Here is a 26,947-nt window from a genome sequence, read left to right as displayed (position 1 = left end):
GTCGTGTTAGTAAAAATATTCCCTAGCGCGACGCTAAGAAGAGGAAAAGGAATAAGTGGAAATTTCACACTTTACACAGTACACACATTTTCACACTCATCAACAAATACCTAGGTACATACACAAACATCCATAAGTATTCTACATTTTTATTCTACTTATTTTTTCACTTTTCCCAAATTTTTCACCCTGACCATCTGGATAACTGGCACCCTTTACCCAGCTGGAATTCCTTCTCAATTTTGACAGTTATACATCCTTATTGTGACAATTCCTTTATATACCTGACTCTGACATTTTCTATACTCAATTATGACTCCACAGAATTATACTTTCACTTTCTTTCAATTACTCAAACATACAATTCAAGTAACATGACTTAAAAGTCGGCCAAAAAAAAAAAAAAAAAAAAAAATACAAATGGCGATATCCACTATTTGTAAGATTTTTATATATTTCATTAAATGTATATTTCAATTCTTATATTAGTAATTCAATAATATCGCATTTTTAGTATACTTGGCCTATGGCTGGTGCACCTAATTAATAAACACCGTAAATGGTGAAAAAGGCAAAACAACTTTAATTCTTAAAATAATTGTTTACACCGAACTATATAGGTACATTAAGTTACCTTAACTATAATAGTTGTTTTTTTAATAACATATATAAATTCACTCATCTTGCTTATTGTATCTTGCTGCTTAATGCAGTAACTAGTGATGCTCTGTATTGTTGAAGCGAGCAATCCTCCTCTTCTCTTCCACTAACTCCAAACGATATGTCTGTAAATTTCAACAAAACACCAATCATGTACTTAAAAATCTATTTGTTTAAAATCGGGGGACGTGAATCTGTAGGCACATTAAGCATATCACTAACCAATTATTTGCTCATGCACCAAGGAAAAACTATCTTAAGTATACTGTACTAATGCATGTATTGAAAGCAAGAAAAATAATGTGAAATGATTTTATAAAGTGCCCTCATATTCTTTATCTACACAGAAATTTTCAATATATTTAAGGAATTCTATGAACATTAATCGATTTATATATAAGTCGCCTTTCAAGAGAAGACAATACATCCCTAACTTCCAAATGTGAACTTAATTTTAATATCCACTGATAATTAGAAAAAAATATGCATCATATTCCTCCAGTCAAAGATTTTTTTTTCTATGAAAATTATCTTGAAAGATATTTTTAATTGGGAGGTGAAGTAGTCCATACTACATGAAAGGACTAAATTCATTGCGTCTACTATTAGTTAGATTTAACAAAAAATATATTTTTTAAATTTCTTACTAAAATTTTGCTACATCTTTATTGAAATGTTGTCGTTAGTAATACTACAACAAATGTCATAAAGGTATCTCAATTTTATGAAATGGATGGATACTAAAAGAAGTTTATATTTTTCTTTATTATATCATTCTAAAAACATGTATCAAATTTCACTTAATTCATTCGAAATGTCTTTTTACCTTGCTTTATCCAACGTTTTCTCGTCGATAATATATTCTGTTTTCTTTGTAGTAATCTAAAATTTAAACTTTTCAAACTAGATGAATTTCACCCCATCTAGTGTTGCCAGGTTCATAAACCGCAAAAACCATACGATAGAGGAAAAAGTTACTTATCTACTTATCTACTTGTCTAACATCGCAACTGAAGTTATTATCTGAATCCTCTAAAAGAATATTGCCACTCTATGTTGAATACGAATTCTGTTTGAATTATACACAATACAACTTGCTATGTAGTTTAACTTACTTTAGAATGTTGTGAAACTGTCACATATCATAGTGTGCCAGAATGGAATAAACTTATAAAAGTTACCGTGAAATTTCATTTTTAAAATCTGGAAGAGTTAAATACACCCTTTATTATTCACCGATCATTCTAAAATATTGTTCAGAAGGGATCATTGGATACCTCAAAGAAAATATGCGTCATATTCCTCCAAAGTCAAAGATGTTTTTACGAAAATTATAGTGAAATGTATTTTTTAATTGGAGAAGAGTAATCTATACTACATGTTGGGACTAAATTCACCGCTCATTCTTACCTTATTTTAATTACAAATATAAGGGATTGCAGAAAAGGGTCAAGAAAAATATACATAATATTGTATTAAAACCGAATGAGTTTTATATAAGTTATCGAGGAAATCTAAATTATGGGGGGAAGGGAAAGAAGAAGAAGAAGTTAAAGAAAATATACGTTATATTGTATGAAATCTGAATAAATTTTAGAAAAAAATAATCTTTGAACTTTAAAAGAAATCGAGGGGGGAGGTCCAGTAGGGTGAATCGATTACTTTACTGATTTTAACTCTCTGCAAAAGGGATGATAGGGAAGCCTTAAAGAAAATATACATGTTATGCCAAAATTGAACACTTTTTAACAAAAAAAAAAAAAAAAACTATTATAAAACACATTTCCTTAAATTCGTGGGAAAGGAGGAGGATTAATTCACACTTTTATTCTTGGTAGATTTTAACCCGAAGCTGGGATTACATTCAGAACTTCATGAACAAATTATACGCTGAGTTTTGACCAAAAACTTTGTTCACTTGGTTAATCGAAAAATGTTTACTTGGTTTATATTGGGAAACTGTCTTTCATGTACATTTGTGAACTTGCAACTTGAGGTTGATTTTACCCTCTCCCCTTATACTTAATGGATTGCAACCTCAAATAATAGGGTTAATACAGGAAACTGAAAGGGAGTCACATTTCAAGTTTAATTATCGATGAAAATGAGGACAGACAGACGAAAAGACACACAAATGTCAATAGAGTCGAATAGTAGAAGCTTCGCTAATATTCGCTTCAATTATTAGCACTGAACGATTATTGTGTTGCCCTTATTCTTTTATATGAAATAAATGTTTATTGTTATGAAGCCTTGATGTTAGTAACATGGTATCTGGCTAAGAGAAACGTTGGGAATTGACAAGAACTGTCAATTATAAAAGAGCTCTTTAAAACAAAGTTTTTGGTGTGTGGTAAAAATATTTTCTAAAGAGAATTAGAATGAAACACCAGAAACGAAACTTGCATACGAGTTTGAATTATAAAAGGATAGAGTATGAAAAGGAAACATCTTATTGACAATAGTAATCCCTATTTCAATTCTTGCATTCTCTCAAAATCTGAAAGTTACTTAATGTTTTGTTAAACGCTAGCAACCAAATTAGACATTTTAAATTTTGAAACAATTTGCAACGAAGCAGAATAATAATAATAATAATAATAATAATAATAATAATAATAATAATAATAATAATAATAATAATAATAATAATAATAATAATAGTAGTAGTAGTAGTAGTAGTAGTAGTAGTAGTAAACTTAGCAGAATCCTTATGCACTGATGCTAAGGATCTTAATGTCCAGTATTTAATTATGATAGTACTTATTTTGTGTAACATTTATCTTAAACTAATTATTAGAGCACGGAGTTTTATGAAGAAAATTTTACGAAAGAATGAAACTCAAAATTTCCACAGTATGAAGAAATGTGAGCATATACTTCGAAGTATTTTTCTGTTTCTGATATAAATAAAAAAAAAAACTATTTTGCTTACAAAAAAATTACATCCTCAGTATTGCATATCATACGCAGAACTACTATTTATTGCAGTAAATAAAAGTTTCTTCATATTGTTTGGAAACAGTTTAAAACTTTAGTCTTTCGATAGTTTTGCATGATGAGAAGCTTCGCTCCAGATTACATAAAGTAATAGGAGCATGCTTGTATCATGCTACATTCTTTACATTATATCTATTAGAATAGGTATGCGTTTACCTCCTAGTACATTAGACTAAGTTCGAAAGTGATCTGTTACTTTGAAGGTCATTTTCGATTTTAGCAGAAGCCCTTCTTACCGCAATTCCAGGTACTGCATCAAAGTATGTTTCATTTCTTCCAAATTCCGCAAAGAATTGTGCAGCAGCAGATGGCTTCCCTCTAATTTCTCCAGAATTTCTGGAATTTTTCTAAAATGTGCATGGACGTAAGCAAAGGCACTCTTAATTTTTTCCTTTGCAAAAAGTTTCGTGCCTGGAAGGCACAGCTGGTAAAGTCTTGGTCAAAGCTGTCCCTTCAGTGTTAAATACAGATCTTAGTGATATCCAGTTTAATATCCGAGAATTTAAAAAAATAATAAATAAAAAATAAAAAAGTGGAAAAGAATATAACTAACATAAATACAATTTGCTGGCACTAGTAAAGAAAATAAAGGATTTGAGATAGATTAAGAACATAAGCTATTTAAATATCCGAAAGCATTAAATCTTAAATAAAACTTTAAATACAGAATTTAAAAAAAAAATGTTTTTAGTATCATAAAAGTAGCAAGTCTAAATATTTTCAGCTGAATATAATGTTTGGTGATAATTACTGCGAAATTAATGATCTGAAAGTCTCAAAAACTTGCACTGCACACATTGCTAAAGAAATATTTGACACAGGATTACTTACTGCTGTATTATCATTGTTCGATAATATCATTCATACCCATCTATATGGTAATATTTAAATCCAGAGTACCAATCTCGAATTCTAGCTTTCGGCATCTTATTATATATTTCTGCCATATAATTCTCCATGTCTTGTACACAACAGTCATAATAAACAATGACGTATAGCAACTGATGGACAGCGAAATTCAATTCACCAGCCCCTTCCTGCCAAACACCTCCAAAGGTTTGAGAACTAGTCATCCTCAAGAATGTCTGAAAATAATCGTAGATTTATGGCCTAAGGCAAATGCTTTCTGAGAATTTTGCTCAGAAATGCTTGCAAAAGCTTAAAGAGCGAAAATAAATAAATAAATAAATAAATAAATAAAAATGAAATATAATTAAAAAAACTTGTTAGCGTTTCCACGAAAATGTTTATAATTAAGACAACTTCGACATAACACATTAAAATATAAACAAAATATGAAGTATTTATAAAATATAAAGCTTTAGTCAAAATATTATGAAATATGAACTTTTTTCTCATGCGAAATGAAGTCTATACGTATCAAAACATATAGATCTCAAGCATGACATTTCATAAAAATCCTTTCTCTACTAATTATGATTTCGCAAACATTAATGGTAACTTTTCTTCTTATGTTTAAACATTAATGATAATTTTTCTTCTTATAAAATATTTAATTTATTTCAATAAGAATACAAAAATCTTGATTCTAGAATATTTGTCTTATTAAATGAGTTTTACTCGATTCTATTAATAAATTCTTTAAGGTTTTATCAGAACATGGAGAAAATAGATAGCACATAACAAGGTGAGATCTAAAGTTAATCTACATGATATTAACTATTGGTCTTCTTCCTTTGTCCCTGCAGAAGTTACGCCATGAGAACTTGGTGAACATGATCGAAGTGTTTCGCCGGAAGCGTCGTTTCTATTTAGTCTTTGAGTTCATGGACCACACTGTATTAGATGAGCTGGAGGAGCATACGAGTGGCCTTGGAGAAGAGATTGCGAGAAGACATATCTTCCAAGTACTCAGGGGAATCGAATTTTGTCATTCACATAACGTAAGTAATTATAAACATCATTGCATATGAGATAATGAGTAACGAAACCTTCTCTGTACTGGTTAAGGAGTCCACCCTGGTAGTATTAAACGTAGTTTAAATGAAATAGTTTAAATATAAAATAATTAAGTTTTGATATGAAGTACAAATATTACAGAAAAAAGTTGGGAATTTGGCATTGCATAATCGTGTATCCAGTATATGTCTTACACACAGAGTTATTGAATTTAATGATAAATACATTACTCAACACAAATAGTTCAAGAAGTGGAAAATAAAATATTTGATGTTGCCAACACTGCTCGCCCTATTTTTTTAGTTTGAATTTCTTAAGGAAATGAAATTTTAGCTTAATATTCCACTGTTGTGGCCTTTAGGTTCAAGAGGACGAATGATTAATGAAAGTGCACAACTGTGAAATTAAATTTTTATGCTCTTCCACCGGGAATCGAACCTGGAACTACGTATACCATAGAGTCCGTGTTAACCACTAGATCAGCGAGGAGGTCATTGAATCTCTTAATCAATTCTGTACATAATCATTCAGTTAAGTATTCATTAACATACATACTTATTAACAGTGTAATTGGGAACTCATAAAAATAAAATAACGGTGAAAGGTTGCTGAACTAGCTTCATATCTTGTATGTTTATTATATTTATTAACTTGTAAAATAAAGACATGATGCATTGAAATTCAGGTACGCATTTGATTTTGATAGTTTCTAAATCAAATGAGTAAGTTATTTGACTATTCCTCTTCAGTACCTGAAATATACTGTTTAATGCAGAATATGATGTTTTTAGCGGAAATTGGACCCTTATAGCCCATGCCGAAGACGTGTTTGGTAATCATATATTCTTAGAAAGCTTCAAAATATGCATGAAGTCCCCCAGTCTAGCGGGGCCCGAACCTACTGAAGCTCTGAGTGTTCCCTGTCTTAAATTTAGCCGATATGACAATGAACATTTCCACTGATTTTTTATATTATTATTGCACTACAAAATGCTTTAGAGCTAGCTGGTTAAGGAAAGTACTTTCTTCCGCTCATGCATTGATTCTAACTGGTCGAAATTTGCGATTGAGCGTAAGTCTGTTACTCGTACGTTTAAAACAATGACCATCATATTTGTACGTCATCTGTCGGTTCAGGGGAAAACGTCAGCGCCGCTCTGTGGGGAAACGACTTACGAAAATATACGATGCATGTTTTTTAAGTGTGTACGACGTTGTCAGTAAAACGAAGAATAAAAGGAATAAAACGTACGGTTTCTTTGGAAAGTCAACTATTTGTCTATTTTTATAATTATTTGAATATAGACGAACTGTTAAGAACAATATTACAGTGTACCAATTTGCAAGATTATGCAATAAAGTATCTAATATATATTTCTGAAGTATTATTCAGCAATAAAGTGAATGCAATGAATTTACTAAACTACTTAAATATTTAACTAGTGTTACCTTCCTTAACAGTACAACACAATCAGTGTCTATGAACATATCGCCTGTCCAAGAGTGACATAACTCAAAATTCACCCTATTGATTTATGGGCAGAAAATGAAAGCTAATCTTCATGTCTATCTCTAGTAAAAAAAAATCACAGCTGTACTTCCAAAACTTGTCGCCTCAAAGCACTTGTGTCGTTCTTGCGCCAAGTTGTTTTCACCGCGTTTCGAAATTTTCAAATGCTTCTTCTGAAAAGTTAGGAATTTTGAGTTATGTCACTCTTGAAATAAGTGATATGTACTCATCCAAGTTTTCCGGTTCTTTTAAAAACTGCAATGTATGCTATAAGTATAAACACACGAAGGCAGTTGTGATAGTAATTTTATTTAGTACCTTCACGTAAATAGGTAATATTTGCAGCCTGTGTTAATTCACTAATTATTGTCGTCATGTTTGGGTCACCAACCGAATTTACGATGCGAATTTGATTCGTTTTCAAATAAGTAAAAAAAAAAAAAAAAAAAAAAAAAAAGTACGATTTGATAGTTGAGTGCTAATTTCTAAGATTCCAGTTTGTCGTGAATTCGATAGCTATGACTTCAGGGGGAAGCAAGAGAAAATTTACCCATGAGAAATCATTTTCTCAAGTAAAAATAATCTAAATTCTCTGCTGAATTCAACACTAGGACTCACAAACATAAGATGATAATCATGTTCATGAGTTTTATGGGAATTCTCCAGTGTTGTAAACATTAACAGTATTATTTCACCATAATATCTTCGCGCTTACTGCCATTTTCTTTAGCCAATGAAACATACTCGTAAATTGAACATTACGTGTGTGATGAACATTTACAAATTGACTGAAGTGTTTTGAGCATATAAGTTGACGTTTAAACTAACAAATAAACAAATATGTGACAGCAAAGTAATGACAACAAATTAATTCAAATTGACTGATTACTGAATGAAATTTCTAGTTTCGTGTCTCACGTTTATGTTCTGCAGACTGAGAAAGCCAGATGATTAAGGAAAGTGAATGATTATTAAATAATTGCCGGGATGGCCATGCGTGAAGAAACGCCATAACCACGAGAAAACACACGAACATGATATTATCCACCACAAATTCAAATAGTCTGGGATCTAAACAGGGACCGCTCACATCAGAGGTGAGCACTTCACTACTGATCCACAGTCTCCCTTAACTATGAACGCTTGTGATATGTTATGACGACGAGTAATATACACAATATTCTATTTTAGTGTGTGAAGTAATATATAGCGAACCAACCTACATTAATGAAACTTAACAAAATGTTGAACTTTTCATACGCTTTTACTTGTGGACCTCCGAAATCGTACAAAACGCAATACTTTCACGATATAATCTTTTGCAAGTGTACCACCTTGTACCAAGCATTACTCACACCTGGAACTGACGAGAGAAAGAATATAAATAAACTTACGTTCGTATGCTTAGAATATTATTTCGTGGGAAGTTATTGAAAAGAAAACGTTGAAGTTTCAAAGTAACACATATGTAATACATAATGAATTTCTACCAATATTTCTCTTGTTCAGGCTCGAAAAATCTCGGGCCGCAGATAGCCATGGCGATTGGAAATACGAGTTTGGTGCCTAGATAATTTAAATCCAAACTAAAATTATGTATACCCATGTATCAAATTGTATTATTATGATGCCTAGTTTTGAGAACTGGCGCCTAGGTCAGAAGAAAAATTTTCGAGCACTTCTCTTGTTCATGATGGTCTTTCGGCAGCCTGACATCTTGTCTGCCTCTATTCGGTACAACTTTGTTCAGTTCCAAATTATCAGTGTCCACGAAAGCACTTACCTTGTAAAAATATAGTAAAAAATGTAAAGCGCTATATAATAGATTGTTATAGCATTAAGATAAAAATAATTGTAGCAATGGTGCGAGATGACCAATTGTTAATATGTACAGTAAATAGTAGAGACAATGTAAGAATATAGTAGGATATGATTTTTTTTTTAAAAGGCATTAAGAGTTTTTTGATGTAGAAAGTGCTTATATGTAGCAGTAATATAATAGCATGAGACTCACGACAGACTTTCAAAATAAAAAATAATAATAAAAGCTTCATACAGCTTCAGAAAGTAATAAAGTAAAGTTAGTGTATAAAGTAAACTGCTTTCTTTCCTTAGCTTGTAGCAATAAAATTTAAATTTTAACGATGTGACTTCCCTCAAGAGTCCCACTGAGACTGAGCCTACATGTGCTGAAAATTCTTCATAGACTACTAATATATCTATTCTTGTTTCCAAAATAATTTTTCAGTCTGAAGTTTGTTTCCAACTCCATTTATTTTTGAAATATCAAAACTGGATCAAAATGTTGTGAGGTAAACCCGTGTATAAGAAATAAGGGCATTCCAAGTTCTAAAGAAAACGCCAAGCAAGGGGCGTTTTACAATCAATAGTGGAAAAAGTAAATATTTCAGTCCAGACTGGGTACACTAGGTACCAGTGCATAACTAAGAAGAGCTAAGGATTGAGTCGAAACCTATCTTGTCATGCTATTTAGGTACCTATTGAGAAACAATCTGACTTTTATTTCCATATAAAATATTTGTTTTATTTATACTTGTATAATAATATTACTTCTTTTTAAAATACGGGACGATATATTATTATTTTGCAATAAATTACCCAAATGACTTTATTCTTGTTAGATGTACGTACCTCTTTAAAAATCTGTTAAAATATATATTCAATTTTATCCTTTATTTATATTATACCAGATAATTCATCGCGATGTGAAACCAGAAAACGTGTTGGTATCTCGCCTTGGCGTCATTAAGCTGTGTGACTTCGGTTTCGCCCGACTTCTAGCGTCACCTGGAGAAATGTACACGGACTATGTAGCTACACGATGGTATCGTGCTCCAGAGCTTCTGGTCGGTGACACCAAATATGGCAGGTAAGTCAACATAACCTTCTTTAACTGAAAAATCTATAGCCTTATTTTTTTATTATTTCGTTTGATGTTTTAATAATTTACTTACTTTATGGCCATGGTTGATAGAAATTGTAGAAAATTCTGTCATATCACTACCAGATGGAAAACTACATTCAACCTTACATTGCACAAGTCTTAATAGCCTCCTTTCTAATGTATTTCTTCAAGTTTGCTAATGTAATGTGAGCAGAGTTATCTTCTACAATACTACATGATAATATAATGTAATGCTGTGCCTTCATTACAACTGAAATTTTACGAGTATGAATTTCCGAAATACTCGTATTGTAAATACATATAAATGAATTGAAATGCCTCCATTGTAACTTGTAAACAACAAAACGTGCCAACTAATAAGAATTCAGTTTTTCTTTTTTTAATAAGCAAAGAAAAATTAGTATTACAATAGGACACGGAGAGATAAGAATTTCGGAAATCAAATTTGTGACCATTCGTGTCAAGGATACGTATGTTGTTCATTGAACCAATCAAGATAACAAAATATCATGTTAACTTATGATTGTTAAATGTTTAGATATTCTCAGTGGCGATACATCCATAGCGATATATCAAGCCTGTTCCTTCTCTTTTGTGCTTCTAAACAAGATTTACTTTATTCTAAAATCTTTCTAAAAGAAATTAAAAGCGAATTTTGTAGGGAGTAGTAAGTCCATTTGCTGCGTACTGCAAGTAAGCTCAGCACCATGTTCATTTGTATTGTCTGTACTCCAATCCCAAGTGAGAAGCAGGCCCGTACTGGCTCCAAAATTATAATCGGGTAAATTTCACTGAAGGGGGCGTACCACCAGAAGGATATTTAAAAAGGCGTAATTTTCGTCAACAACAAATGTTTTAGAGCATTGTGTGACTTCAACTAACTTTAATTATCCTCTACGTTTACTATTCTTTTAAAAAAATGATCAAATTAAAAAAAAAAAATTAGACATTTCAAAAAATTACACATGACATACATTACACACTTTTAGCAAACAATGTATGGATCCAGAAAAAGATATGGATATTTTTATATTTACAGAGTAGAATGTGGCAAAAACCTCAAAAATGATAGTTTCTACATTATCACATAACAAACACACAATACACGTCTGATATAGAACTAATACAAACTTACATAGAACTGATATTTTATATGCTTTAATACATATTAGCTTATAACTAAAATAAGTTACAAAACTGATATATTTCTACCTTTGCAATTACAAAATGACAAGCAAACGGCAGCAGCCTTCTAAATATATGCGTTCTTAACAGAGGAAATAGTTACAGATTAAGATATCTACCAATCTCTTTACTCGTAGTAGAAAACAAATAGAGTCTATCACTTTTTCTGGTTCGATTTTACTGGTGAGCTCTCTCTCGAAACTCCGTTTTCAAATGGACCTGACTCGAACTGCTCAAACGGTTCTTTATTATTTTTAGTTCCGAAAACGTTCTTTCGCAACAAACATGTGTAACGGTTAAAATGAATTTGTACACTCTGAACAAAGTGTCAAATTAACAATCTAATTGCCCGTACTTAAAGAAGACAACGAAAGCACAATAAACACATTTGCTATAGAATTTCTTCTTGTCCATGTTTGATCTCTTTGAACATTCCATTGTTCTGAATCTGGTACTCTGGGACATACCTCAAAGAGATCATCAATCTTATCATAGTCATCATCTTGGAGTGCTTCATTGCCTTTTTATGCGTAACTTAAATTTTTCAACAGACATGTACAAAATGTTCCTACTGATAGGAAAACCCGACGAGTTGCTCTCTTACTGTAGCGACATCCATTTGGCAAAGTTCACTGACTTTCTACAGTATTCTATCTGGTAATCCCTTGGAAAAATCTTCAAAATTGCATGGATCTAAACAGGACAAGTCAGCATAAAGTTCTTTGTGTGCTGCGAAACGGATCCCAATATTCGTAGTGGCAGTACCCATGATTATGTTAAACACGTAGATTCTGAAGCGATCGGCCGCAGATTCAAGTTGTGTTGATTCTTCTCTTGCCTTTCACCAGGTAAAATTTTCGTCATTGAAATTCGTTTCTCTGTAAACTCACTGTTTACTTTCATACTGGAATTAAGCACCTAACCGCTCGTAATATTTTTCGATTGAGAAATATCGTGATATTTTGCTCCATGTCTTTGAGCTCTCTTCTAGTTCATTTCGTCATTTTTCCTTACGATGCTGATCTCCGCTTTTTGGTTGGAGGTCACAGTCTTTCTGTAGACATTGTTTGAAATATAACACACAAATATAAAATGTATATGCTATATCTTTATTTTTATGGGCATGGGGCGGGAGTACAAGATGCGGTCGAAGGTTAGCGGTGGGTATAGGGACAGATATATTTCCCTTAATAAGAACTATGCGCATTCTCTAAAATATACCAAATTGAAATATTTTGACGAATTCCAGCTTAAAACATTGCATTTAAAAAAAAATTAAACAGATTTTCAAAGAAAACCAGATCACTCAACACCTTCTCTCCCCGGCACAATTACATTTTTCAGAACACCCGAGAACATTGCTATTTTGATATGAAAACATCACAAGTGCTTATCCAGTGCAGGAATTGATTGGTTCGTATCTTAGGTACACTAAGATAAAGAAGATGTTTCCACAAGATGCTTTGTTTCAAACAAGAATCAGCTTTCTTCGTCTTCCGCCTCAGCTTGTTTTAAAATCCCTGTGAAAGCGTCTTATTTCATTGACACAAGAAACAATTTAAACTTAAGCCAACAGTTTTTGACAAGATAAAGGCTTTTTAAAAAATCGGAAAAACTAACCTACCTTGTAACTAGGCGCTACTTATTGCACTATCAACCACACCGTTCAGTGTTCGCCCACAAACCACCTCTTCTTCGGAATTCAATTCTCTCACTCGAATCCAAGGGTCTATATACCCTAAAGACCATTAAATAAGATAGACCGACCACTGGCGCTGATGTTGTGACCAACGGAAAGTACTGAACCTGCTCCATTATCGGGGTGTTTCTAGAGTTCTCCATACAAGCACGACAAAACATCTGATAATTTAGAAGCATTTTGCTTTTTGTGCAACAATTAACTGTATCCACTCTAATAGAGGCGCAGAAAATCCCACCCAACGCCTGGTTCCGCCGCCCTCAGTGAAGGCGTACGAGGTATTTTGCTACTGTGCTCTCACATTTCCTTTTTTCCTCTTTTCCTTTCTTTCTTTTTACCTTTTGGTGGGGGCGCATCGGGCATTTGCCCGATTGCCCGATAGGCCAATATGGGCCTGGTGAGAAGGATGTTTTCTTCTGAATAAAACCGATCAGATATGAACTTCTTAAACGTAGCGACCTAGCGAGGAAGTACTGTCGTTGAACGCTTCCCTTTAGTGTAATTGACATAGCCAAAATATAACGTTTTATACAGTTCAATTCGTTTGTGCAATTTTACTTTGCTAAGCAATAAAATAATTTGTTTATCCTTCTTATAACATTTTGTGCGATATTTTATCACTTAAAAAAACAATAATATAAAAAAAGAAAAGAAAGCTGAAAGTGAAACATGCATGAATCCACCTCACTTATAAGTACTTTCAAAGCTGTCAATTCATATGGAGACTTTGTCTCCCTTGTTGTTCTTCGATGCTGGTATGGCCGTGGTACTTAGTTTCAAAGAATTAAAAACTAGCTATTGAGTTTGGGTTAGAACGTAGACTATGTTTTCATCAAAATGATGTCTTTCAGTAGTTCGAATTTGAAGTTTTGAAGGATCTCATTTTGAGGTATCCCTATCTATTATATGTTCATGAACGATGTTCCTTTAATGATATTCAACCAAAATTTAGAATTATAATAGAGAAAGAAGACAATTTTGTTTTTTGATATATATAGTATATATATATAGTATATATATATATATACGCATTTCGAAGTGGCATATCTTTTTAAAATGAAGGTAAACACTCAGTTTCGTTCAATTATTTTTTAAAATGTCCAAAATCTTATTAACCGCAACAACTCATTCTCATTTCTCGTGGTAACATTCTTTCTGTATATTGGGGCAGAACTTAGCCTTGACCTGGACATAGGTTAATTTGTTGTTTTAAATCTCTTGTAACAATAAAAAAATTTCTTGAAACAAGATACCTATGTAGTTATCTCAATGATGGCTTGATTTTTAAAAGAAACGCATTAATAGGCAATTTTCGGAATTTAAATAACAATATAAACAATATAAACTGAAATAGGCAAAATAAATTTTGCTGACATTGAAACAAGGACCTTTATCTTAAATTCTACATGTTTCTAACATTGAGGAGTAGGCATTTTGCCTAAAATTCGGTCCCTAGTCATATTTGAATATTACGAAGTTTTCAACTAAAATTTGTTTTGATAAAGCTTTTGGAATACTAACATGTCTATTTAGTTGTAGTTGCTACAGCACATACTTCCATCTTACTATACTAATTTAATGGGATAATTTTTCCAGAAAAATACTTATTTCATACTTAAGAATTTGTTCCTTGTATAATTAAATTTCTCAACGAAGAATTATTTTTACTAGTATTATTAGTTCTGTTTTACCGGGGCAGTATGGTAGTCTTCAGAAATTAACAGTTTCCTTATCCTATAAGCTGTATAATATGTACATGCTATCAAACATAGGATGCATGCTTTAAGATTTTTTTAATTCATTTACATATGTTGCCAATTTCTGGATTCATGATCCTCGAATCATTGTTACGCCATAATTTTGTTATTTATCGCCGTTGATAGCTGTAACTTTGGATAAAGTCACATCTTTACGGGATATGCTAAACACATCTTTCAGAGTTCTCAAATATATTTTAAGGTTGGAAAAAGTATTCCTTGCAAGTATCGCATATACTTCCTATTAGGAAGTCTTAATGAGCACATACATACAGTATAATAACATTCTTTCTTCTGTTTCAGGGAAGTAGATATTTGGGCCATAGGTTGCCTATTTGCAGAAATGCTAACTGGAGATCCTTTGTTTCCTGGGGACTCTGATATCGACCAGCTTTTCATGATAATTAAAGCTTTAGGTGAGACTCATGGTTTATTTCTTTCTATTTAAGTTTTCATGTTATCTCTCTGCAAAATTATATATATTAGGGTGTCCCTTATTTTGGGTAATTAAGTGTTGCGATACGCACCCCCCCCCCCCCCAAATGTATTCTATGTGACCATAAACATTCATTAGTGAAATAGCAGCTCTCTACGAGAACGTTAACCGACTTGACGACAGTCATGAAATGGCGTTTCCACTTTATAATATAATTTAGAATTTCTAACCGTGATAACGGGGAAACTGAAAGAGACAGAGGAACGAAACTTTGCACGAAGCAACTAGAGAAAGGGCGATATCTGCTCGTTTATTGGAAAACAGCACCGGATGAACAGTGTTGCCAACCCAAGACAAAGTTGTGCTTTTGTAAATTGAATGACCTAAATTGAGTATCATCATTGGAAGGAGCAATGAAAATAAAGACAAAAGAGATTGTAAAGGCAGATCAGTGTTGCAAACTTTTCGAGAAATAGCGTGTAATATGTGTTGGCACACACAGAAAGTCAGATACTAACGTTTTGTACACCTTAAATCAGATATTGATAAGAATTGTTGGCGTTGACTCTAAGCCTAGAAGCATCCGCTGAACAGTGTTGCCATCAACAGAAGGGAGAAATACTCGAAACAGAAGTACTCGGAAAAGGTCACTAGTGCTGTATGGTTTAAAACCTATAATGCAAGGCAGAAGAGCATGAGGAGTAGCGCCGTGGTTATGTAAGATTGCTAACTCACGTACTGACAGATATATTCGGTATCTTGTTAAAGTAGAGAACTAAGGTTTGTAAAAGATGACAACGCTGCACAGCAGCGGCTTTTTTACTCTTTATTTCATCATGGTTATCAGCGTCCTCAAAAGCCCACGAGTACATAAACCCATGCAAATTGAACACTGTTTTCATATTTTAGCCAGGTTGTTGGGATTCTAACCCGCTGTGCAGCGCTGCCACCTTTCACAAACCTTACTTGTCAGCTTTAACAAGATATCGTATATCTTGGTCAGTTATCGATCTCACATAACCATGGTTCTACTCCTCATGCTCTACCGCCTTGCATTATACGTTTTAAAGCATACAGAACTAGTGACCTTTTCCGAGTTGTTGTATCTCTTCCAAACTCAATTTCTCCCTTCTGTTGATGGCAACACTGTTCAGCGGATGCTTCTAGATTTAGAGTCAACGTAAACAATTCTTGTCAATATATGATTTGAGGTGTACAAAACTTAGTACCTCTCTCCCTGTGTGCGCCAACACATATTACACGTTATTTCTAGAACAGTTTGCAACACTGATCTGTCTTTACCATCTCTTTTGTCTTTATTTGCATTGCTGCTTCCAATGATGACATTCAATTTAGGCCATTACATTTACAAAAAACACAACTTTGTCTTGGATTGGCAACACTGTTCATCCGGTGCTGTTTGCCAATAAACGAGCAGATATCGCCCTTTCTCTAGTTGCTTCGTGCGAAGTTTCGTTTCTCTGTCTCTTTTAGTTTCTCCGTTATCACGGCTGAAAATTCTAAATTATATTATAATGTGGAAACGCCATTTCATGACTTTGTCGTCAAGTCGGCACGGGTTAACGTTCTCGTAGAGAGCTGCTATTTCACTAATGTGTGTTTATGGTCATAGAGAATACATTTGAGGGGTGTGCGTATCGCAACACGAAATTACCCAAGATAAGGGCCACCCTAACACACACACACACACACACACACACACACACATATATATATATATATATATATAAGCAAATCTGTATCGTTATTCATGGGTAATATTATTGCAAACGTAAACGTGTATTCTTTGTCCCTTTGAAACGTTTCTTTAAGGTCTAGACTGTCACAATGTGTACTCCCAAGAATGCGCATATAGAGCACTTACAAAGGTAGTTGTGTATTCATTTTCTGTCAATATGATAGTGCAGTTCTATCATTGAAAGTACTTTTCTTCTTTGGAATATACTTTCTAAAGTAAAATATTTTCCGTTGATTCAAATAAAATTGGTATGATATCCAACTACTTCCTCAACATGAAAATTTATTTTATAAAGTTCTTATCGTAAGGGAAACTAAAATGTAAGGACTGCTACTATCGATTTAAGTATGAATGTACTTGTTATGTAACTTTAAGCTATTTTTTACAATTAATATCTTAAGTTACCAATTTATCTTAAACTTACCCTGATTGTAGGAGTACACCTCGTCACTGTTCTTGGGTACAGTTCTGAAATTATTCTTATATCAGAATTGATAGTGACAGTGTTCAACATTAAGAAGTCCTTTGGTTCAGAAGAGTGATTTGCTGTTTGATTACAATTACGTTGGAACAACATAAATGTTTACTTTAACGTTCCGCATGTATTCTCTGTAGAGTTAAGAAGGTAGATTGTGTAACTGACGAGTTGAAAAGACTGAAAATCTGCTTAATTTAAGTTTCAAAGTACGTGACGCACATATTAACAATATTCATTACGTACATATTTTGTTATTTGGCAAAGTCTAAGAATATTTTATTTTTAGATTTGAGATTTTTATTAAATGAACAAGTTATTTATTTATTTTACATTTGATGTAACCTAAATAGATTATAATTTCAATTATAATATTTAAGTACTAAAGCAATATAATAATATAAGAAAACATATATAAAATTAAATAAAAATATAATAATAATAATGTGTAATGTCTGTCTGTGAACGTGTATGCTGTTATTTTATATAAACATAAATGTTGTGAAAGATAGCTAACCGTGTAGGTGTATTGCATGAATGTATTTATATATTTTGTAAAGAAAATTCTATTCATCTCCCTGCCATATTTCTGTTGTTCTCGGATGTTCGCTTTCTCAGGACCAAGGTGCGTTTGAGTATATCATCAGTTTTAGCCAGCTACAAGTCTATGTTGCCATCATAGAAGAATAGCTCGTAACCAGAGATACACTCATTCACTCCATGATCATGGGAGAAACAATCGGAACTCAAATGACCTGCCCTGAATGTGACTTCTGTATGAAGTTTGCGCAACGAGAGAAAAAAAAAAAACTCGAAATTTGGAAAAAATAGACAGGATTCATGATATCCAGCGATGGATTCCCTGTAAAATTTCCCTCATGCTATTTTTCTATGGTGGTCCGTTAACATTATGGATAGGAACACGGACTATTGTACAAATAACTGATCAAGCTGTACTGTACCAACTAATTTTAACAAGCACTGCAGTTATCTTACTGTACTACTTCTTTGAAATGTGAAATAAAACAGGTTTTGTCAATCTAAGCCTTTATTTGTTTCATGGAAGCTGCATGCGTAGTATTATAACAGATCTTTTTATTTCTTTATTTATTTTCATAAGATAGGGAACAACTGTATACCTGCTTTACGCCCCTATTGTTCAACTGTACCAAAGTACGTGGCAACATTTGTGACCAATATCATAATTCCACACATACATCACATGACATTCTTATCTTTTCCGATTCATATCAAACTTTTCATATTTACTTACCAAACCCTTTTTCTTTACTTACACGTAAGTGCTCCTTTATCATACTTACTTTTAGCATTTTTCATCAATTGGTTAACTCCACATTACAATAGCTGTCTACTACAGTTCGCATTAGCAGGCACAATATATTTGACACACATATGTAAATCAGAAGAAAGCTTAACCTAACATGCATAAATAAATTACATGAGTCCACAAAAACCTACAACCTAAACCTAACTTAATCTGCAACGCATTTATCGCACACACAACATAGTACTATTTATTTGTAGAGACGTTTCAGTTGACAATATTTAGATTCGTTATAGATTTGCGTTTTATGACTTACGGTGCCCGTGCACCTAAATGAATAAGCACACAACGTGGGAAACCAGTTGCGCCTATCTGAATCTTGGCAAAACAATTTATCAACTTCTCTCAGCAAAAGTACGCCTTTGGATTTATATTTCAAACTTTTCCAGACGTATACTTTGTAGGCTAAAAGAAAAATGATCAAATAAATGGAAGCGATGCCAGAAAACGTCGTTCCTATCCATATTAGGTTTGTTTACATTTGGGGGCGAAAACAAAACATGGCCAAACAAGGCTTTAATTAAAAAAAAAAAAAAAAAAAAAAAAGTGGATGTTACAGCATATATAAGATTGGGCTTCTTTTGTAATTTTATAAGATGTCATTCCAAAGGAAAATTTTCTAAGTTATGTCAAGACAAAATTTTTACATTTTCTTTCCTTTGTTTCCCTTTTCTCTAAATAAACTTAAGCTGTCACATGTTATATGCATAATTGGGTAGATCCTTTGAGAACGGAAGGGATAACGAACGCATAATTGCAATTGTACACATCATTAATCACATCATCTTCACACTGTATCGTACCACTGAATTTTTAGGTTAAAAATAATAACTTTCGAATGCAGATTTTATGAGCACTTGGGACTTGATTACGCACAGCACTTAAGACCAAAACATTACTTACGGTAATTTACTTGTGATGGGTACCAGCACCTCTCAAGATTCGAACTGTTATCCATCCGACTTAGAAAGAATACCTTGTTAAGCCGGTGGTCCAGCTTCTTACATGCAAGTGGCTTTACTTTTCTTCTTCTGGATTAACGTTTCAGTTCAATCCGGTCGATCCTTTCACACTTTTTCTTTAAATGTGACTTATCCTAATTCTTTGGACAGATTTATCTAATGATAAATCTTTCACATCCTTTCAAGAAACAAATTTTTACGCATCAACGGTTTATGTCAACATTCACCATATTGGCGAAATCAATACGAAAGGCGCCTCATCAAATTTTGTACAGTTCGCTCTGTTCCGTCCAGCTGCGAACTTATAAATCGAAGTTCGCCACCAGAATAGCACTTAAAAAAATGCCCAAACCTGCCCTGAAACAGCGTTCTTTATTTTTTTTATAGAAAATCTTGGAAGACAGCTTCTAACTTCTACTTTGGAAGCCTACACCATTCGAGAAATCTTCTTAGTGACGTAATAATACGAAGATTGGCTAGTGAGCAAATTACAAGATACTTCAAAGAAAAGCGACCAATTATCGAAAATTTCGTAAATCTGTGTTACTGAGGTCAGATGGGTCAATATTGAAGTGCATTTAGAACTGTGTAATTTTGACAAATTTCTATCGAAATGGCTGAATATGGAGAAGTTTTATGAATGATAATTTTTAGAATGATTTAGGATAGGAAAGTCGTTCTACTGATGAAAATGAAATGAAATTTATTAAAATATTGAAGAAATGTAAGAAATTAAGACAGAAAATGGACAAAACTTACACAATAAATGCAAAATAAAACCTAATCTATCCTAAACACTTCCTAATCTAATCCTAACACCTGACATTACCAAAAACTATGTATTCGGACCCAAAAAACTATCGATTCGACACTAATATCGGTTTTTCGACCTTTTTATATATTTCATCCTCCTCTTCTCCTAGGTGTGCTAGAGGTCTTACTCTAACAGTACTCTTGTAGAGATATTGGATTGTAGTTTCTTTTCTTTCTTCAAAACGACGACGAAAGCATTCCAACCGAATGCAAAAGCGTAAGACTCTTTTACAGACTGTAAGTAATATATGTTCCAAGTTTGGTTTCCTTTAGGCGTTTTAGAGTTATGCTGGAAAATACATATACATATCATCATCCATTAATATACGTATATAATGGATGATGTGTATATGTATGTTCCAGCATAACTCATATATATTCTAACAACCACTGAAGAAACAAATGTTTGGTGTAAACTCTACCAATATTAAATAACATTAAATTATTAAAATGCATGAAAAATCGTTACTATGCAAGTGTCAACCGAATAAAATAATATCATGTCAATCAATTATAAAGTATAGAAGTAAACAGCAATAACTCAGTAGACTTTATAGGCAAAGCAATTGTAAATTTCGTCCAACTGATAGTGTGACTTTGCTTTGCATCGCATTAATTCTGATTAATTCTGATGAGATCTAAGGTGGTACCTGCAGCATCATATCCCGAACTTTCCAGTGGTTCCTCGTGTATATATATTCTTTCATTTACCTCTGGAAACTTGCGTCTTCGCTACATACAACGAAATGTACTACTTTTATATATGTAATGATTAATTGATTTGTTTTTATTGTTTTCTATGGAAGTAAAATAAAAGCGAATAGTTTAAACTTTGTTTTTGCTCTTTTATATGCTTAATGATGTTAAATTTTATATATAGTTTAATTTTCGTAAATTTTCTTGTGAGATTACCGCTTAATCATTATTTTAAATTTCAACAGGCAAACTTGCAACAAGACATCAACAAATGATTGCTAGAAATCCGATGTACAAAGGAATGAAAATGGCGGATGATGGGGCTCAATCTTTAAATAAATTATACCCTGCTTGGTCTAGTTTGTCACTGGATTTCACTTCAGCTTGCCTTAAGATGGATCCTGCTCATAGACCTCTCAGTACGGAGTTGTTGAAACACCCCTTTTTTACCCATGATAATTTCAAGGAAAAGTTTCTGCCAGAATTAAAACAAAAGATACAGCAAGAGTTTCAAAATAATCCTTTATTACGCAAGCTGCAGCTAGTAAGTTCAGCAAAGAAGGACAATAGTGATAGTGAAGCTAGTCGCAAAGATTCGAGTATAGGAGGACCACAACGGTGGAAAATTAATATTACTGACAATGTTGGTGATAGGCGAGAATTGAAATCGAGGAGAAAGTTATCAGAACCTTGTGATGACTTACTTAGTGAAGAAAATAGTCGAAGTGTGCCTTTCCAGAAGAATTCCCCGTCCAAGGTACTGTCAAAAATAATGCCAATGCCCTTGAAACAACAAGAGCAAAAGAACATTACAGATTCCAAAACTGTGACGCAATCTCCGTTTCACTCGCAAAATAGTGATTCATCTTCGCTGTCACATCTTCAAGTGCTTCACCCATTTATTAATAACATTAGTTTCAATAAAGAGGGAATTAGTCAAGGAAACACAAGTGTAATAGGAAAGTAAGTGCGCTTTTATGATTATTTAACTTCTTATTTAAGATTCCCATGAATGTGAATTGTTTTTGTTTCCTGAACCACCATGTGCTTCATGTTTAAAAATAAAAATTAACAAAAGGTGCCTATACTATACCGTTTCTGACTTGGTAGGAAATAAAAAGATTAAGCTATTTGTACCTGACATTTTGATTAAGTTTATACCGTACTATTCCTTGGGTACATGAAACAAATAGCACGTCTCTCCGACCTCGACTTTATTCATTTAATATTTCATAACACTCGATAGTAATCTATGCACTCTGTTCTGTAGACAAAAAAGCGCTATTTAAGATGATATAAGAAGATCTCAAAGAGACAACATGACTAAGATTTAACATTTTTTGTAGTATCTTGGCTATATAAAATACGGATCTACAATAAAAGTGGCATCCAAGTAACATACTACTAGGCATCAAATCAGAAATATGCTGACTAGTTACTTACACAGATAGAACGCGTAATAATACTGCGCTACTGTAAAGCTCTGAAATTCTTTTAATTTTAAAATCAGGCCTCACGCAAGTAAGATCATAAATAGTAAGTAATTAGAGTGCAAGTTAAGAGTATAAATACTAAGGTCTCAAAATTTAAGTGACAATTGTGGTTACTTTAATTACGTAGATACAACTGTGTATTCCATGGTTATTATATTGTGATGTATTACAGAAGTTATGCTAACTCATTGAAGAATTTCTGAAAAATTTCGGTGAACTTCGGTTTTCATAATTCAAATTTCATGCATAGCTAAATAGGTAGAATTCGTATTCATGTAGAAAATTAGGCCCATGCTTCTTACGAGCTCAAATCAGTTTTCTACATTAGTAGGTGTCCAATATTAAGAAATGACAATTTATTGCCCTTAGAATATTTGTCACAATATTCTTATGTTCATGACGTTATATTAAGGAATAAGATTTAGATTTTCTTATAATCTTTTATCCATAATGTTTCTTTATTATGAATAATGACACTTTGCATAAAGTAAATAATTAAAATGTAATTATTATTTATTTCTTCTCAATATTGTTTTTAAAATAACGAACTTACAATAATATATATTAATACAAATTGATTTTCCCCATTAGTATGGTTATTTTCAGTTTCTATATACTCTAACGATAGTATAGATGGTAGCGCAATATAAGTTGTTGCTTCTGCATAGAGTCTTTAATGGCACTGGTTAGTCCCTCTCTGTTGTTTGAAACATTCCAAAATATTGTGAGAGTAAAGAAAAAATATTGAAAATTTTCTGTATGTTTAGTAATTTAAAAAATATAACTTACAATGTTAGTAAAATAGTTTTATATTATCGGTATGTGGTCCCCATTGTCAAAGAATATGTCTTCAAATTCATTAATACAGCTTGAAGTTGGAGACAAACTATAGAAGAATCAAAGTTATCTCAGAAACATTGACTAGTTTACTAATTAATATTTTTTAGTTACTAGAAAGTTAATGAAGAAAAAATTTAATATTATTCTCCAACTTCTATAATACCTATCTTGAAAAAAGTGAGAAACTGGAGAGGAAACTGACAACTACCCATTTTCTACGATGTTCCATACTGTACATTTTATGATATCTACTCTGCACTTCATGCTATGTATATAGATTGCGTTTATGTATTTTTGAAGTTTGGACATTGAGTTAAAAAAACAAAAGGTAACAAGTAAAAATTAAAATACTTTTGAATACACTTATTATTAATATATAGTAATGATAATTTTAAAATTCAAGTTTAAGTTTTCATCCATGAATTTGGTTTATTAAATATTAAAAGTAATCTTATCTTGTGTGCTTATAGCAATGTTCCTGAACGAGAAATATCATCAGTGTTGTTTTAAGAAATTTTAATTAGCTTTCTCATGCACAAGGTACTAAAACACACATTTAAATGGTCGAAACCAGAAAACTAAATATATTGCAACTAGATGAGTAGCTGTAAAGCTTTTTTTCAAAGTAAATATTATATTATTTCCCTCCTATAAAATTATATATACAGTATATATTAAATTAGTAACTGATAATGTTATCTGGTGTTAATGTGACAGTATTATTTGCAGAACTGAAGTTTTGTTTACAGATTATTGATTTATTGATAATTCTTAATGACTATTCAGGGAAATCTTTTAAAGAGATACAGAAAGTGAAGAAATATCAATCACAATTAATTACGTAACTTGTGACAATCCAATTTGTCAACAGCTTCAATTGAAGCAACCAATCGGAGAATAATATTCTTTTAAATTACAAATTCTATGCTGGAATTTGATGATTCAATTAAAAGTACTTTAAAAGAATATTTGTAAAGGGAAATCCATTTCTGAACTTACATAGTTACATGCTCTCCCTATTATTGGTTCTGTTGGTAATTTGTAAATCAATTGAGAGTAAACTGCATCATGTCATAAATTACTGAGTCTTCTTTAATTTGCAGCGATTACTATATAAATTGTGCCATTCACTAGGAAGTTATTGGCAGAATATTTATAACGGGAAATGCATTTCTGAATGTATCTGTGCAATATTATTACAGATAACTAGTGCATAGAGGCAAACTTATGTCAAGTATAGGGAAAAAAATCAGTTTTGTACAACTACTAGCAGATTGAGCATACACACTCCATACGTAGACGTAGAGAGAAGCCAATTCTCTGAACAATACTTGAAACTCTATCTTGAAAATTGAGAAATTACTCAGTTCGTTCCAAAGTTTCTGACAAAAGAATGTCAGATATGCATACCATTTTTTCTGGTAACTGTACATAAATTCCAAGACGACAAATTCATAGGCAAATTAAAAACTTTCCTATAAGCATCTTAAAAGTTTGTAGAAAGATACAAATGGTGTCGTCGAACCAATGTCAACTTCTTCAACTGTCAGCTGAGAAACTAAAACTCCTTAATTCGTCATATTGAGTAGTTGCCTCCAACTAAGAGATGATGGAAAATATGATTAAATGGAATGGATGAATCCTTGTTACATTATAACAGACGAAAATGTTTTTCTTCTTGATTCCTTAAACTGAAAGAAAATCAACATGTGATCAAACTTGTAAAAAGATTAATCATTTCAAAAGGAAACAATAGCCATGAATATCACAGGAAAACTTTTAACATAACAGTGTTGCGTATATATAACATTAAGTGCATTGTCAAAGTTGAATTTGTACTAAAAGTAATCTCTTTAAAAAAAAACAAAAAAACAAACAAAAAAACTAACTATTACTGTTACCACCAAAAAGCTTAAAGTGGCGTTGAACTTGAAGCTAGAGCGTTGAACTCACGTCCGTATGGTCCCGGATTCGATTCCCGGCCGGTACTTCCCAATTTTCGGCGTCCACTCAGCGTTGTGAGGCGAACTGTGGTGAAGTCACGTGAAAACAAGACGTGGCTGCCACTACGTCTAGAAAGCTGCTGATGCGCGTGTTAGGGACAGGGCGTCGCAGCGCGCTGACCACGTGCTCGCAGCTAAGCTGGAAGTAGTTCAGGCGGTCGCTAGCAGATGGCACTGTAGCAGGCTTAGGTCCACAAAATCGGCTGTTACGCCAAATGGTTTCGTTTAGTTTTACCAGAAAGCTTAAGAAACTTTTAATTATGTGTAACGTTGAATAAGGAAAACATTATTGTCGATAGTGTCTCCGAAACCGTTACAAATTATAATTTAAAATAAAGTGGATTTTAAGCTTTGGTCAGTGTTTTTCTTTTGGTAAAATAATCAATCCAAAGCCATGGATAGTATTACTAAGGAAAAGATGTAATCAATTTAAGCTTCTTAATACATAAAGAGCTATAGTTTCGCAGATGAAAGATGGAAAGGTCCTCAGAGTGTTGACCAAAGCACTTGAATTAGCAGTTCAAATTCGAAGAACGGAATACCAAAGCACATTTATTTTGATTAAAAGAAAGGCCGAAGTCGATAAGTATTCAATTTCTGATAAACATACTAGTTGTTCTTCCGACTTTCTTAGTTGTAGCTTTGTACATTTTTTTAGGAGGCTTATAGGTGAGTTTCTAACTATATAACTACGTTCCAATAGTATCTTCAAGCCATTTTTCGTAGACAAATTGTTGTATTTAAAAATGTCAAGTTTTATGTAATAAAAAGTAGCTGAAAAATGCAGATAGTAACTTTAAAATTGTAATTATATTTCAAATGCAAAACTACATTTTTAGAAACAAGTTTACTTCAAATATTCTGTTTCTTCATTTTCGTAACTTCTAACGCTGACTTACAGCTATATAATTGAATCAGTGTTATTTTGCAAAATGAAAAGATTTCTATTATTTTACTTTGTTTTGTTCTTAGATCTTCTGATCCGTTGAAGAGGTCTCCTTTGGGTTTACGAATGAAGGACAAACCTCAGGGACCGAACCAATCGCTTCAGAAAACGACGCAGACGCAATGGAAGCGTTTAGATAAAATAGAAATGAATATTGACAAATCCATTTTTGGGGATTCTCCGACGCCAGACAAAGGATTGCAGACTTGGGGAAGTTTTCCTAAGAAGGGAATGAAAACAGATGCCTGGAAAGCAAAGCCTCTCGAGGAATTCTCACTTCCTAATGTCCCTGGTGGTAAGTAGATCTCTTATGGTTTCTCATTTAAATTAGGCAGTCATTCTGCTCTAGCACAGCACTTTTAAGCATTCTCTAGACACTCAAAACCCTTTAAAACTCAAGCACAACTGGAAAAATAGGAAAAATAATCATACTCACAAAAAGTAAAAATTCCAGAAAAAGAGAAAAACCCCAGCATTTTGAAGTCTGTGTTCTCTCATAATACAGGAGCCGAAATTTAACAT

The 26,947-nt window shown here is 32.7% G+C and overlaps 1 protein-coding gene across 7 annotated transcripts in view; it reads left to right on the top strand.

Annotated features, from left to right (window-relative positions):
• LOC145686228 (cyclin-dependent kinase-like 4) overlaps positions 1-26,947 on the top strand; it is a 188,722-nt gene that overhangs the window by 110,636 nt on the left and 51,139 nt on the right. For all 7 annotated transcript variants that reach the window (XM_081759302.1, XM_081759303.1, XM_081759304.1 and 4 more), the window contains exons 3-7: positions 5,370-5,564; positions 9,802-9,980; positions 14,961-15,073; positions 21,389-22,106; positions 26,452-26,720. In XM_081759302.1, coding sequence (XP_081615428.1) covers positions 5,370-5,564; positions 9,802-9,980; positions 14,961-15,073; positions 21,389-22,106; positions 26,452-26,720 — 1,474 coding nt within the window. The remainder of the gene's footprint in view (positions 1-5,369; positions 5,565-9,801; positions 9,981-14,960; positions 15,074-21,388; positions 22,107-26,451; positions 26,721-26,947) is intronic.

This window comes from Thermobia domestica, chromosome 5, assembly GCF_964235325.1.
Source record: "Thermobia domestica chromosome 5, izTheDome1.hap1.1, whole genome shotgun sequence".
In the NCBI taxonomy this organism is placed as follows: Eukaryota; Metazoa; Arthropoda; class Insecta; order Zygentoma; family Lepismatidae; genus Thermobia; species Thermobia domestica.
This window is presented reverse-complemented; position numbering and strand designations above follow the sequence as displayed.